Raw genomic sequence first — 16,736 nt, 5'->3', positions numbered from 1 at the left:
TACTTGGCTTTTTTGATTTATTAACATTCAGTTTCAGATACTAGAACCATTGCTTAGCCAAATTCCAAGATGAGAAATTACAATGTACAATGCAAAATCCCAGAAAATATTTTTTTTTTCTTTTTCTCCTCAGGAGATACTGAAAATCATTTCAAATAAATCAGTATGAAGTTAAACCAAAGTTGTAAAACCAGCCTGCCTGCCCTAAAGGCTGTGGATATTCAAATGTGGATTTGAACTTTTTTTGCTGGCCCATAGTTTCAGCTCATAATGACTTCAAATCCCCAGAATGTGGAGAATTTTTTTTTAATGTAGAAAGGTAGCTTGAACGTATTCTTTCAAGCTATAAAGCAATACTAACCTATAATCCTAACTTATCCGTGCTTCAGTATCATGTCTAACAGACCAGCACGAAGCTTTTATGAAAGCAACATATCATTGAAACATATCATCCAACACATCAGTCACCTATGGGTTGTGAGACTACTGCCTCTATCCTGAACTATGCATCAGATGTTTCATTTCAGAAATAATGCCGAGAGGCTAATTCCCCTTTTCTGTACTTACAGATTTTATTATGGACACATTTCATTGTGTTTTCCAGCATAATTCAAACTCCGATCACTTTTACATCACAGGATGATGTTTTTCCAGGAGTTCAATGTCATCACAAGAGGGCACCAGACTCTAGCCTATTTCTCCTGCAGAACGTGGCAGACTTGCCAGCAGAAATAAATAAATAATATTGCTTATATCTCTTAAGTTCACAGACTGTAATCGTAAACTTGTTAAGATTTCGTGCTACTAGGTAAAACAGTCTGTAAAGATAAACGTGTGTGTGTGTGTGTGTGTGTGTGTGTATGTGTGCTCATGCTTACCACACAGCTGTTGAGGCAGGCACAAGTTTGGGTTATAGTCTTCATCCAGCTATGGCAAAAAAAACATGCAACCTTTTTCAAACGGTCGTTTGCAAGCAGGCAATAAAAAACAGAAGCAAAAAAGCAGAACTGAAAACTAGCCAAAAAAAATCATGGGGAAAAACAGAAAAATAATTCCTTTGCATCACACAATAGAAAATGGAGGATGATGACTGGACTTCATGATCTTAGAGGTCTTTTCCAATCAAAACAATTCTATGATTCTATGATGGAACTTGTCAGGATTTGTCCATGATTCCCTGGAGAGGATGTAAGTGGCGGGAGGCAAACATACCATCTAAGGAGTGCAGCTGAGCCAACCCCTGAGGCATCTAAACAACCAGCAACTGGGAGCCTCAGTTTGTCTTCCTGTCTCTGCTAACCACTCTCCACATTGCCCTGCACCGCTGTTCACTGCAGCTCTGGTGACTTTATCCCAAATCTATGGGCACTTGGTGCTATTTGCTAGTTAGATAAAGACACACTTATTAAAGATTCATTATTCTGTTAACGTTAGACACGTTGAAATGATTGTTGAGAAGCCACTGGCTACAGCAAGAGCACTAGAAGATATGAGCTGACATTCCTTTATTGGTACAAAAGTCAAAACTGTCATTCCCATCAAAGTACAGGACCAGAGCAGAGAACAAAAGCAGCTCATGGTTTGTTATCTGTGTTCATACTTAGGCTTCTAATTGGGTTAACCCTTTAACCAGATAAAGCAGGCAGGCATTATCAATCATTCTGTTAGGAAAAATTAAGGTTAAAAGAAAAAAAAATTAATAAGCCTTTTTACTTCTTAGTTTACCTTATGCTCACTTTTGGATACCCTCATTAAACTATAATTGCTCTGTTTCTACTATAATTTAAGATTTTTTTTCTTATAGACTGTGTTATTCAGAAAAGTCACCATCAAATCAGTATCAGCAATCATCTGTGGATACAGTAAGTTTTCCAGTTTAACCTATCAATTCACCAGACTCTAAAACAAAATTGGGAAAGCATTCCAACACTCTAACAAGCTATCACTGCCTCTGTCTACTTTTCCAAAGTGCACAGAGAATCATTTGAACTGCAGATAAAGCATTGACTTCTATAATCACTGCATTTCTCTTACTGATGCTTAATTTTATCCTCCTCATTATTTATGATGGGTCAAAGGAAAATCACACATCTGTTTTGGGAAACATAAAACAATTAATGCTGCCAATGGCTTGTTACTAAAGTCTCAACCACCAAAATTAAGTTACTGTATAAGAAACTCGGTATTTTTAGTTTTTTACTACCACCCCGCCCCGTCCCCACCTAGTTTTCATGGTCCAAGTGCTTAACAACTTTAAGGCAAGCTCAAAAACAAACAACTGACCTACATATTCTTATAAGTTTTGTTAGCTTTAACTGTGCTTTTGAATTATAACTCTCCAGTCTGCCAATACTGCAGAAATTAGTTGCCACTGGTATTGTAATTTTCAGGGACAAGGCTTCTAGAAACAGCTCTGTTCCTTCCAAAAGCCTGGTTTCAAGAGCAAAACACTGTAATAAAATCAAAAGATGCAGAACAGCAAAGGTGTAAGCCTCAAATTTGGCCTAAGACATCTGAAAGCCACGCTCTAATGTATGTTCAAGGATACATGAAAAAGGAATTATTCATTAACTTCAGCTTGCAACTGCTTCAGGCTATTTTGTTCTTCACAGTTTTCAAAGGAAGGTAGCATTGGTGGGGGAAAAATATCTTCACATGCACAGCACAAACGCATTCATCAGAAGCAGCCTAACTCCCGAGATGGAAATATGGTACTTAGCTTGCTGCAAAGAAAGGAATACCTTGTGTAGTGACAGGCTGCACATGTTTTTTTGAGCTTGCGGGTGCTATTTAATAGTAGATGCTTAGTTGCTATAGCAACTGTCATACCCTATGGTATTTATGCTTAGATATGGAACATATATTTTAAGCAGCACCAGACAACATACAAGTGTCCAAAATGTATGTTTAGAAGAAAATCCCTGTTATGAAGGAAATAGGTAGTTATTAGAAAACCTCTATAACACAACAACAAAACAGTCTTGCCTCTCACAATCATAAACCAGAACTACCATGATAATAGAGGAGAGAGCTTAGAAGCTTTAAAATAAAATCCCAAACAACATTTAGCAGTTTAAAATCCATCTTTGCTGAGTATTACTGCATAATCTGGAGACTTCTGCTGTTTGGAACACTGCATGGTGCCTTGCCACTAGAGGCTTCAGTCATGGTTTTAGTATCTCACTAGGGACTGCTTTGAAAGTCTTCGTATCATCTGGGCTCTGTTTCTACCACAGATGTCCACTACCAACACAAAGCCCCATACTAGCTGTTGACTTCAGCCTGCCAGTGCCCATATGGATTATTAGTGGTGTCAGGGATGGAATTTCTCAAATGTGCTTTGTAGCCCCTTTGGCTTTTGTAGTTTTGCCTATCACCTGGCATGGAGAACACTTTGAACTGGTTGGCAACTGTAAATCTTGCTGAAAACACTTCTTTTCTTTTTATTTTCTCATATGCTGGGGGTTAAGGAGCATAAACAAATACTGTAATATGAAGACACTCTTTCGTTCAGGTCCTGCCTGCTGTAAGAGGAAACTGATGTTCAGCAACTTCTACTACTGCTTGTGAAGGGTCCATAACTCCAACACATCACTTTAGTCACACAGGCTAAAAGAGTTTGTAGACTAGTACAAGTCTAACAGCTTTCCTGTGTCCTTTTTCCACTGTATTTCCTGCAATCAAAACTTATTAATACCTCTTCTTAGCAATTTATCATCAGTTCCTTAAAGTTATGAACTGAACTGGATAAACACAGTGGTGCTTGGTTTGGCTTACAGAATTTCTTAGTCTGTACAAGCTCTTAAAAAGAAGTCCTTTCTTAGCTCATGCCACCCCTAGTTTCCCTTGCCTTGTAGTAGATAGGTCAGATACCCACAGCCATAAAACCTAAAACCTGAGGCTGAGACGTTTTTCTGCCTCAGACCAGATTTGCTTTGCCACTATTGTACTGACAGCCACACATCCTCTCTCCTATCATTTGTATACTACCACTCCAGTATTTCACCAACATAAACACCCAGTTGAGCTCATACAGTCAGCCAACCATTGCCATAGTCAGATATGTATTAGCTTGGTGTATGGATTAATTGATGTGATGAGTGCTCTGACTATGTTATTCTCATTTCGCAAGCCACTAACGTGATGGCAGCATCATTATCATCCAATATCAAGCCACAGTTAGTCCACAAATGCTCACTCACTTACTATAAATGCTTTGGTTTGCTTTACAGGCACCAGATGCCTGCTGTTCTTTGTTCAACCCCCTCCTACAGGTAGAACAACAGCCTCTCCAGGTTGAGCCATGAAAGAGAAGCTTACACTTACTGAAGGCTGAGCAGAGCTCTTAGCCACATTTGGTGGTCTGCACATTAAGAAGCTCTAATGATACACTCTCTTAAATTCAGTGCACTGTGACTGCAGATTGCACACAATGAAGTTGTATCCTGTACCTGGCTTACAGGGCCAAGCTGAGCTGCTACAACAGGCTTACTTCTTAGGGAACGGCCACATTTAATTACTCTCCTTAGCCTTTCTTCCATCTGCTCCTGGATTTTTTTAGGCTAGCTCTGCTGCAGGAATGCGTCTGTCTGCAGAAACACTCAGGACTGTTTCATAATGCTGCCTATCTCAGAGGTAATCAGAATTTGCCAGGTTGGGTTTAAAAGAAACAGTACATTAGAAGTGGGCCTCCGGCCCTGTTCTGAAGCCAAACTAAAAAGACAAACATATCTTAAACAGTTGAATCAAACAGCAATTATAAGAGAAACAATACAGCCTCTCAGCAAGTCCATGTTGCCTTTAGCAGGCAGAGGCAAGCAAGCTCTGTCCCTGCTCTAAACTGGTGGGATCACAGCCAAAACTCTTCAAACCTCAAGCAGTCATGCCAGTACAGCGCACAGCTTGAGTTAACACACCTTGTCTCTCAACAAGAATCACTGGCCAGAGCACAGCACTGCCCTGATGACAGCTCACAGCTTCCAGTTCAGGGCTGAGTCATGTCTGGTTGGCTCCAAGCAGCAGCAGCACAAGCATGCATTTTCCTGCCTCTGACTGCACAGCCATGCTCTGAACTATTCGTCCAGCACTATAAACCCCAGGGCCCCAGGACCAGAGACAGTAAACACTGCAGCCATAAAGGAGCGCAGGGTATGAAACACTTCACCGTCAACTCAGTACTGGATTTGAGACAGGATTCCATCCTATCTCACTGAAATTATTTGTTTCAAAGCTTGAGCAACCTCCTAACTCATCTTTCTGCCCTCTTTATCTGAAAGTTTGCATGCCACCGGTTGTGAAACACTGCACTAAGCCTCATACAAATACCGAGTAAGAGGCAGTGCCTGTCATAGCCCAAGAAAGCCATTCCACAGGCTAGAAATAGCATGATAGCAGGGATCCAACAGAAAGTGAGGAACTTTGCTCTGCATGTATTTCTGTCGCTTATCACCCACAAAAATACTATCTGCAATAGCCCTTTAAAACTATTAAACTCAACTATTATTATAACCATTTATAATGTGGAAATGTCATAGACTGAGATTCTTTGTGCAAATATACTAGAAATGTAAATTTTTTCTTTTCTTTTTTTTTTTTTTTTGTCTTCTAAAAATGCAGTTTCTGCCCTGCTTCTGGCCACTGAGTTCCTATTAATTTCTGCGGTTTTGCAAACACTGTCTGACTCTGAACCAGCCTTCCTGTCACTGCTGATGAGCGAAAGCCTGGCCAGCTCAGCAGGCACTGAGCAACTCTTGAGAAAGGAGCAAGCAAAACTCCTGAGGCATCAAGCACGGCCCAGCACAGGCTTGCTCCAGAAGGGAAGGAAGGGGGATGGGGGGAAGGGGGATGGGAGGGAGGGAGGGAGTAGTGGCTGCCTTCCAACAAGCATGGCACGCAGGTCACACCACCCGGTACCAGCCACCACTGAAGGAAGAGGCAGACCAGAGCTCCCGGGAGAACAAGCATACTATGGGATGGAGAGAGCTAGAGCTGGCTGCCAGCATGGCTCCCACAGCCGCTACTGCTTCGCCGTGGAGGAGGCAGCACGGCTGGAGTCCCTGTGCACATGCAGCTCTCACAGATTGAAGCCAAACCCATTCTTCATCCACACTGAGCACAGGCTAAGCACTGCCCTGACAAGGGAAGGGGCTCAGGGTAGCAGCTGCTCTTGACTCAGCCCTCCTGGCCTGGGGCAGGGGCTCCAGCTCAAAAAAGCCTCACCATGTGTTAAGCATAGATCTGCACTTTGGACCCATTCAGAGAGGTCGAGGTGATGTCTGCTTCTCTTAAACCAGCCCTGTACCTCCTCTTTCCACACAAAAAAGATCATCTCCTTCACCCCTCTTTGTCATTCACACTTTTACTTACAAAAGTGCTTCCAGAGCTTTTAAATCCTCTCAGGACTGCCACTCTCTCTGAAGACTTTGCTGGGTGCCAGTGGTGACCTATCTTCCTAGGAGAGATCAGCTGAGCTGGTTTGCATCATTTTCTTCCCAGTCTCTCGTGTCAGTGTTTTCATCACACAAGGAGGTTGTTCTGCAGTGTCACACTAGACACAATGCCTCTCAACTGCTTTGAGTACATATTCTGAATCACCTTTCAATTTCAAAGTCTCCTGCCATTTCTAAGCAGTAATTTCCCTACCTTTATTTCTGTTTTGGTTTGGGTTTTTTTGTTGTTGTTGTCTGGGTGTTTTGGTGGATTTTTTTAATGCAGTTCTTATCTTCAATTCAGTTTCCCCTATCAGGTTGCATTGCAGACATTTCTTTCCAGTTCTACTCCACACTTTGTCTCGAAAACTTCAGCTTTAACTCAGCTTTTGCTTGCAGGTTATCTTTGCTGCAAAAGCTTCATGGGCTGACATATTTATCTCAGTATATGTGTTTAAGAAATTACCAGGTTGTTCTTTTGTTTGTTTGTGGGGTGTTTTTTGTTGTGGTTGGGGTTTAGTTTGTTTGTTGGGGTTTGTTTGTTTTTGTTATTGTTTTGTACCTTTGGTATTAAAATATCATCTACTGAAACCAGCAAGAGGACAAAAAACTTCAGCGCACAGATAAAATTTGATCATTCTCTTTATCACATTGTGGTTACAATTCAATTAAATTCTTTATAACACTATTTCAGTCCTATCAGAGATTGTTCACTTTCTAGTAAATACTTTGGACTGTATTGTTTTGCACAGGTCGGTCCAGATTTTTCCACTCTGACTTTTCAGGTTTTGTTTCTCATACATGTAAGAGTAATTTTTCTCCTGAGAATAAACAAACTTTATTATACCTTGATGAGACATAATTTCTCAGTTTTTCAATGAAGATGGAGTGCTGAGAACCATTTGTAATTTTTTTTTTCAGCTGCTTAATCAGAATCACAGTTGACACAGTTTCTAAGTCATCAAACATCCTTTCGTTCCACTGGCAATTTTATTGGGGAGGAAAAAAAACCCCAACATGTCAAGATCCTCTCATTGTAACTAATAGGAAAAAAAAGAGATAAAGACAGGGTAATTCTCTATCTTACTATACAGATAGGGTGATACCAATGAACATTTCTGGCAGTGACCCTCCACGTAACAGCACCCACGCTGCCTTGAATGGGAAGCCTAGTGAGGCTCAAAGGTTCTTAGAAGATTTGTTTGGGGATTACTTATTTGAATTCTTGCAGTGAAACTAGGAGAAATCAATGTCGAGCTGAATAGACCATGAGAATGTCTGTCTTTGTGGTATTTTTGCACCACGACGCCATAAGCATCTGGGAGGGGGGTTGATGCCCCTCCACCCCGCAGCCTAGCCCACCCCTTCTTCATTTTCTTTCTCCCCTCGCTCCCCGCCCCACCGCGCCTCCGGTGGCAGCAGCTCCTCCGCCTGTCGTAGCCGCAGGCTGGAAGCAGCAGCTGCTGTGCCTCCACGGCCTCACCCCCGCCCGCCTCCTGTTTCTCGCTGCCGTGGAGACAGCCAGCACGTAGCTGCAAGGCCGGGAAATTGACCGAGAAAGGCTCGGTCTAAGTACTTGCAGATGTGCACCAGCAGCGAACTGGAAGCCATAGAAGCGCTCAGAGCTTTCGGTTGTGTTTGTTTTTTTCGCTCAAGGAGGCGGTTCGAACTTTTGGAGCAGCAGCTTCGTGAGGGTGTACGAAACTTCACCCCTTCCCCTTGCCCCAAGGAAGCGGCTGGGGCTGGGAAGCCAGGCCCAAACAGGAAATGCCACAAGCCTTGCTAATGGAGTCATGAGGCCTGGCACCCCCTGCGGGCGGCAGCACGAGGGAGGGGAAAAAGCAGCTGCGAGGGTGGGCCGGCAGTGGTCGGCGCCGGGAGCTCCCCGACCCTGAGGGAAGCGGCGCCTGACGGCAGAGAGCGGCTCGACCCAGCGAGGGAACTGACGCGGTCTGGGGGTGGCAGCCACCCCCCCTTCCTTCTTGCAGCTCCCTGGGCGCCCCGCGGCCTGCAGCAAAGCCAGGTCTGAACCTGTTCTTGCCGGAGCCCGTGGCTGGGAGCCCAGACACGCCGCGGGCCCTTGGCTGCTGTTTGAAATCGGGGCGGCTCCGTCCCGCCTCCGCCTCTCGCTAGCCTCTCAGGGCCGAGGGGAAGGGCTCGGGCGCCATAGCAACACCTCAGCCTCCCGTGGGAGCCACCAGGGGGAGGGAGCTGCCAAGCACTATAGTAACGGACCGCCAATCTCACTGTCGAGCGATGTCTGCGTGATTTGGCGACAGCCACTAACAGCCGCCGTCCCTCGCCGTGACTACCGGGGAAGGCCCGCCCTCCAGCGGGAGGACGGAGGAGGGGGGGCGAGGAAGCGAGTTTCTTTGTGGGCTTTGACAATAAAATGGCGGGCGGGGGGAGGCGGGGCTGGTCTCTACGGTTAGCCACGCCTCCTCACTCAAGCGCGGAGCGGTCCGTGAGGCGGGAGCGGGGGCTCCTAAGCTAGCAGGCAGCGGCGACAGCAGCGGCCAGGTGGTGAGTGCGATAGACTGCGCTGGGTCGGGTGCGGCGCGGGGGCTCCGGGACCGTCTGCCTCTCCAGTGGCTCCGCGTGGAGACGGCACGAGTGGGTAGCCGGTTGCGGCAGCGCTCACGAAGGAAAGAGCCAGTTCAAAATGGCGGCGGGCCGTTCGCCGGCAGCGCGGGGCGATGACTAACTGCCGCCTGGGGCCGCAGGTGGCCGCGCGCGCGCCCGCGACAGCAGCGGTGAGAAGGCTCGGGGCAGCTGCGGCTACAGAGGTCGTTCCCCGTCGGCACTGGGCGCCCCCTTCCTCCACTCGGTCCCTTCCCCAGGTGCGCCTCCACCCCCGGGCACGTATCTGGCACCGCCGCCGCACGTCGCGGCGCCGCTTCCCTCCCACCGTCGGCGTGCTGTAGCTGGGGAACCTCCCCCGGGTCCCCAAGCGCACGGATCGCGGCTCAACCCCGCCTCAGCCGGCCTTCGCCGCACTCTCTCCACAGCCGCTGTATGCCGGCGCTCACTCCACGCCTCGGCCGCGCCTGCCGGTCACGCCTCTCCGTGTCGGCTCTGGTGGGCGGCCTCCCCCGCCCCTCGTCGTTCAGTCGCAGCGGCGTCCACCGTGTAGTGTGTCTGCGACCTTTCGGCTCCTCGCACCGTCTGCTGTAGCGCCTGCCGTGGGCGTGTGGCTACCCCAGCTTCCCAATCTGTTCTTCCGCGGGACCTAGTTCCGCTTAGCGAAGGCCCCGCGTCCTGGAGAGGTGCCTGCTACCTCACTACACCCGGGGAGTGGACTCGACCTCAGTTATTTATAGGTGCCTTTGTCCCGGTCCGAATCTCTTCTGGCCCTAGCAGCTCGCTGCTGTGTCTGCAGCTCACCTTATGCACCACCATACGCATGTATGTGTGCCTGAAGAGGAGTACCTGGTTTTACATCTTTACTTCATCATTACACATAGCTGCGATTTCTTTCCACAGTTGTTAAAAAGACCAGTTTTGGAGTAGGGAGGGTTAGAGTCATAGAGGACAGATCCAACACCTTGCCTTCCCATGCTAACCATCATCACTGTATGTAATGGCAGTACAAAAAAAAAGTCGGCTTAACAGAACCTTCATCACTGGCCTAGGTAGTTTTCTTTCTACTTTCTCATAAACCTGAAAAGTTGAAATTTCTCTGTTAACCTAACTCTTAGGAAGCAACTTTTTCACTTTCGTAGTTAAATATATCTTTGACAGCATATCACTACATGAATATGAATTGATTGTCAATCTGTAATGTTTCATGCTTTTTAGTAAGAATAGCATCAGTTTCAAGCACCTTATTTGTAAAATCAGATTAGGAGTTTGTCAATCTCTGAATCAAAATTTTTAATTATGTAACATTGTGCTAACACTAAAAACAAAACAAAAAAACTCTCCAACCTCCCTCCCCCCCCAAAAAAAAAAACCCAAAACCAACCAACCAAACCAAAACCACCAAACAAACAAACAAAACCTGCAAAGTTCACAAAAGCTCCTTTCATACTGTATTTATTATGTTCTGGATAGCTGTTGTCTCCCTGACAGCTTTTTGTGTACAGCTATTTCAGACAGTAGATAATGATAACACACAAAGTTTGACTCTTGGTACTCCAGTTGTAGTGGAAGAAGGAAGATAATACAGCTAGTCTAGATACAGCTTCTTGGACAGAAACTGATTCTGCTTGAAATTATTGGGGCTTTTGAGGACCTTGACTTGATTTGATTGCAGCAGCAGTAGTCCTTACATGTACCAAGAGGTTTTACATGATGGCTAATGCCTTTTCAGTATGTTAGTATGTAAATCAATAGAAAAAGATACTTACATTTTTTATTAATTAGCTTTTAAATTTAACATTCTCATGAGTGGTTGTAGGTAGTATAGAAAAGTCTGGAGGAGGTTATTTATTCACAAGTTTTTAACTGCATCTGATAATGGCTATGAAGTTGGCTTATTTGTGTTTTTTTTTTTTTTTACTGAGAACTTGGGTTCTGAGACACACTCATATGACAGTTAATAAAATCTGAAGAAATAATTGATGGGCATATTCTGTAAATTTTTACTAAGAGAGGTCCACGTGGTTTGTTTATTGCTCTGGGGAAGAACCTGGAATCGCATGCAGCAGGTCTTGCACATTATTATATTGCGTAGGAAAAATATTTCCATATTTAGTATGTTAATAGTTTAGACTGGACTTAATCTGCCAGTATCCTTTATGTATTTTCAGTTTGTGGGTGTGATTATGGCTCTTTTACTGAGAAGTGAGTTCCCATCAACAGTCCCCTCCTGTATCAGTCTGCTATTTTGTGAGGCAAATGATTAAAGTCTCTAACTTTGTCAGAAATGCAAAATAACACCAGAAAATACTTGTTTTTCTTCTGACTGTATGATCTTTAATTGTTATGAATGATTTTTTGTGGGGTTTTGTTTGATTTTTTTTTTTTTTTAAACAAAGTTTATGACCTTTTCTTCTACAGTAAACTAATGTAGGAATTGGGAGATTCAAATAGTTGCTGTGTACAGGCTCTAAAAGAGATTGCTCTTCATTTATAGAATATTTTGAAGGTATAGTCAGGGAGCAAAAACTTACTATGGCATCGTAATATGTTTGACAAAAATAAAAAAGATGTTACTGGTTTGATATTATGACATCTTACTGGGGTTGTATTTCATAGGTCTCGTGATCCATAATGAGACTGAGCTGGTTGAAATACAGTTTCCATGACATAACAGCATTTTAGTCTGAATATTTTGGGATCGAATCAAGATATTTTGGCTTGAGAATGTTTCAAATTGGGTCTTTTTTATTGTAGTATTATAACAGTATGCAGCTTCCTGAGAAAAACGTTTTCCTAAGTCTTTGTCAACCATCTCTTCCCTCCCCACCTCCAATTTTGAGCGCTAACACTTCAAAGATTTTTTTATTATTAGCCCCAATAGAAAACAAAAAAAATGTCCATATGCATGCTCTTTACTTGTTTATTTCCTAGATATGTACTTCAGTTGCAGACACTGAACTGTCTCGTGCTGTGTGCAGACATGTCCAGAAAAGTATCTGAATTATTTTCATGTTTTATCATCTTTTGTAGCCAGTTGAAATGGAGCATTCTTTTTGGCTTTAGTAACTAAAGGAATTGTTGCATGTGCTTGGTCATTGAATGTGGTATATGAAATCTTATTTTGCATTACATATGTTTTAAAAAGAGCCCTTCTAGTTAAAACAATTTAATTGCTGTCAATTTCATTGCTGTCATCTTTGCAGAATAAATCTTAGGTATGAGATTTCTGTGCTAGTAAAGAAAAATTCTCTCTGGTTTTACTGTGTTTCAGTTTTGTATTTGTGCATTTCTATAGATGCTACAGAGATAAGTGGTTTTGTGATAACAGCAATGAAGACTTGCCTTCAGTACACTTTTGTTCACGTTTAATTTTTTCAGATCATCAGTAAGGATTTTGTTTGCTCTTTAAGTGGCAAAGGTGTTAGGGATAAGGGAGGAGCTGGTCCAAAGGTCGGATAATAGCGTAGGACTTGGACTCATGCTGGCAGTTTCCTTCTACTGCCACAGATTTTGTGTATATTATTGGGCAAATCACGTTTGTGCTCGACATGTAAATTTGGTTTAGTAGTGCTAGTCAAGTTTGTAGGAGTGTTGTGAAGCTAGAGATGCTGAAGCAATTGACAAAATACAGAGTTGTATGTTTCTGAACTGGAAAACTGTTTTGCCCTGCATCTCCTGCACTTGCCTGACATATTGCTTCCTGGTACTTGGTAGGTGGTGCTTAACTTTTACTGTATGGACTCTTGCTCAGTAGCATGGGAGAAGAGGAAGGACTACATCAAACACAATTACTGGTATGTAATTTTTTGCTTCCTAAATGAAACCAAAATCCATTCTTTTTATCAGTCTCAGGAACTGTTTTGATGATGTAAGATGCTAAGTGGAAGTAAGTGTTGTGGAAAAAAAAATCCAGTGAATGCTTTAAAAATCCATAAACATTATTTCTTCTGCTTCACACCCAAGTGTGTGTGATGTTTTCATGTTTTCTGCTGTGTTCTTTTTCTTCTGGTGTGTCTTAGAAGACAGTTAAATACCAAAGAGTAGATGTATGAAAACCAGGTTAACATTCAGTTGAAGTTTAAATTATTCTTTACAGGAATATAAGGTGAAATAAAAGAAGCTTCAAACTCTGCACAGAGGATTTAATGTTTGATGACATAATCATACATTGTTGATTAGTAGTCCTAAAAGATGTCCCCAGAGGTCAAATTTCACATGGAGTGTGTGTGTAGGCACTATCAAGCCAAAATTTGAGTTGTATTTAATGGAAATAATGTGAATATGGGAGAAAAGCATTTAATATATTGGTAATCCATGGGTAGCTTTTAAGAAGTCTATAAAAATGACCATGAGAACAAGTTCATATATTCTGCATTGTGGCTTCTGCATATTATGATTTTAGAGAGTTTTATATCTTCACTGGAAAGAAATCTTTAAAAGTCAGGAAATGCAAAAAATCCAAAAGGTTATTCCATGAATATATACAGTAATGTAAGAAGTGTTGTACATAGTCAGACCAAATGTTTATCTAGCTGCTGTGCTATACCCAGGTTTTCAGAGTAGATTAAGTGTGTAATGTATTTTGAAAGGGACAATGTTGCTGTATTTTGGTGGATTTTTAGTGACTCTGAAAAAAGCTGAGAGTGCTCTGAAACCGCAGCAACCAGAAAAGCAAGGCAGAGGTTAGGGCTTACCAAGGGAAATGGAAAATCGTATAGAAAAACACTGCAGTAGTATTTTGGCTTTATAAGCTTTGTGGGGTTTGTGTCACTACATTAAAAAGAAATCCTGAAATATTGGGCAAAAGGAACTCTAAGGACAGAAGACTTAGAAGGGACATAACAAAGGCGCATGAATGTAAAGATCCAGTACTAGCTTTCATTTGCAGCCTAATTTTTCTTAGACTAAAAGAAGTAACATCTACTTTAAAAATAAAAAAAAGTTACTTTATTTCAAGAGATCTGCTGCAATATTTGTATGACACGCTTTTGATGAAATTAGTGCAATTTCTGGATGATCTGGATGTTAGTGCCTGAAAATTCAGCAAGTGATTTTTAGGTATTAATAATGAAAAGCCTGCACTTACTTCACTTAATTTTTGCTGGCAAATCTAGGAATACAGGAATTTCACTTTCTTATAGTCAACTGGGAAAGAAGCTCGTACAGAGGATGACTCTGCATGTCCTTATTGGACTTGATTAATTCATACTGGAATTACACCATTCAGTTACTCACCTAAGTAAGGGAACCAGAAGAATTGTTTTAGGTACTTCAATTGAATGTCTCGAGTTATATGGAACAAACCTAGATCTTACTCTCCCTGCAGCCAAAATAAGCTAAGCTTTTCAAGTACAGTGCCCATGGTACTTTTTTATGTTATTCTGCTAGGCCTGTTGATGTTATGGAGGAGTCAGATCTTTTAAAGATGGTGTGCCAGGTTGTATTTTTATTTCCAAAATCAGAGGTTACGCATGCCAGTAGAAACTTGGGAGGAGCGAGGAGAAACTGCCTCTCCAGTAGGTGAAATACAGCCGTTGAGATGTTTGCTTCTGTACGAAGTGGCAGCTCCTGACTTTCATGAAGTGTGGAGCTTAATGGGAGCCAGGAGCTGGGAGCCCCTGCTTCTCTCCGATGCCGTGACTTGTGGACCTGCTCACTCCTGGTTCCCCAGTGCCGTCTTTGGGACCAGTCCATACGTTCCTGACCCCTGTTGTACCACACTGGCCATTCTGTAACCTGGTATGACAATTCTGATGTTTCTATCTTAAAATAATTTGCTGTTTAAGATTACAGTTTTATGTTTTGTTTTTAGACTTTTTTTCGCCTGCCTTTTGAGCTGTTTACATTGTACAAGAATTCTTTTTTTTTTTTTTTTAACAGGACACAATGTTTGTGCGAGGATTAAAGAGAAAGTGTTTTGATGGTGAAGAAGATATTGAAGGAACTCTGGCTGGTATTAAGGCTATTCCTTCATATAATCTTCAGCGACAGTCACTTTTAGATATGTCCTTGGTTAAACTTCAGCTGTGTCACATGCTGGTCGAACCTAATCTTTGTCGTTCGGTACTAATAGCCAACACAGTACGGCAGATCCAAGAGGAAATGACTCAAGATGGGACTTGGCAGATGATAAATACACAGAGTACAGGGCAGGCATCCCTGGATCGTCTTGTTTCAACAGATATCCTCTGTCGTTCGTCTAGGGAACAAGCTGAGGGAAAGCATGTTCCAGGCTATAGTACTTTCAGTAAAGACTTTGAGGGTGACCAGGCACAAGATAGTTCAGAAACTATGTCAACAGCCTCTTCAGTGCAAGCCCCAAGAAACCTGCAGAGCAATGCATGGGAAATGGAGAATCCACAAGAAAATAAAGGAAACTTTCAAAAATCATTAGATCAAATATTTGAGACACTGGAGAATAAAAGTCCTAATTCTGTGGAAGATTTATTTTCAGAAGTTGACAATTCTTACTACGATCTTGATACTATGTTAACAGGCATGATGAGCAATACAAAAATGGGACACTGTGATGGGCTTGAAACATTTTCTTCAACAACTACAGCTTCTAACTCAAATTGTAAATCTGATCTTAATGAGCTTGATCATATTGTGGAAATCCTTGTTGAATCCTGAAACTCCTTGTGTAGGAGATAAAAATTTGTTAATGGGAGGAAAAGACTCAAGAAAGCTATTTCCACAGTTTATTCTATGAAATATGTACGTGTTTTACAAATATCTATATATTAAAAAGCACTTCATATTGCAAAATAGTGTTAACTCTTAAAGTTAACCTGCAACTAGCAGTGTAATCTGATCTATTGTCCACTGAACTGTAAGTACATACAGTAACGTTTTTAAGTTTGGGGTCCAAGGCTCTTGAAATTGGGTTTGTTTTGCCAATCCGTTTTAGCCTTTACTGGAGCATATGCTCACTTGGAGTGATTCTCTCATCTCTTTGGTATACAATGGTAATAAACAGAAGTTGGATAACTGGTTTCCTATTTTCCTCCGGTTTCCACTTCATTACACCACAAAACTCCCATCTTACCTGCTGCTTCTGTTCCAAGTTGCTACATGGCTCTTAAAGAGCAGTATGCAATAGTCCTGTTGTCTTAGCTAGCTTTTTCTGTTTTTTGCTACAATTTTTACTTCAAAAATAGTTTTAAAGTGTTTTACTGGTGTTTAGATTTTGCCAGGTATTTTCCTAAAATATATTTTTACTACAGATGTTACCTCAGCTGCTAATGTAGTAACTTTTGATCATACCTGCAGTTGATGTATTTTTTGAAAGATTTTCAAAAAGGAATGTTGTTTTTTTTTACCGTGAGCTACCCAATGTAGTTCAGTAAAGTGTAAGCAAATGTAAATAATGATTTTATACTTTACATTAAAATGTAAGACCTGTTTTCATGATGCTGTTTTACAGAGTAGTACTTTACTAAATTGAGAACAGTTAACACTTTTCATACCCCATACACTTGAGTATCAGTAGAGGAAGAGCTTTGATCCAGCTAGACACAATTACATTTAATTCGTTTCAGAACATACTTTTTGTTAACTACAAGCCTAAGCTACGTAGGGTTTTATTTATATGTATTTATATGTAAATGTCATCAACTGAATTGTTTATCACTGAAGTCTACCATCCAATATTTGTTTATATGGGATGACTATCTTGAACTAATTGCTGCCAAAAGTGTTATTAGCTGCCTTTAAATCTCAAAT

The 16,736-nt window shown here is 42.1% G+C and overlaps 1 protein-coding gene across 1 annotated transcript; it reads left to right on the top strand.

Annotated features, from left to right (window-relative positions):
- Positions 1–8,937: 8,937 nt before the first annotated feature.
- CDCA4 (cell division cycle associated 4) lies at positions 8,938–16,141 on the top strand. Its single transcript, XM_054400308.1, is given in 6 exon segments — positions 8,938–8,951; positions 12,726–12,805; positions 14,474–14,627; positions 14,630–14,692; positions 14,695–14,750; positions 14,892–16,141. Coding segments are annotated over 5 exon segments (1,065 nt in total). The 5' UTR covers positions 8,938–8,951; positions 12,726–12,766; the 3' UTR covers positions 15,645–16,141.
- The last annotated feature ends 595 nt before the right edge of the window (positions 16,142–16,736 follow it).

This window comes from Indicator indicator, chromosome 4 (assembly GCF_027791375.1).
Source record: "Indicator indicator isolate 239-I01 chromosome 4, UM_Iind_1.1, whole genome shotgun sequence".
NCBI lineage: Eukaryota > Metazoa > Chordata > Aves > Piciformes > Indicatoridae > Indicator > Indicator indicator.
The sequence above is the reverse complement of the archived record's forward strand: the minus strand, read 5'-3'. Positions and strand labels throughout refer to the sequence as shown.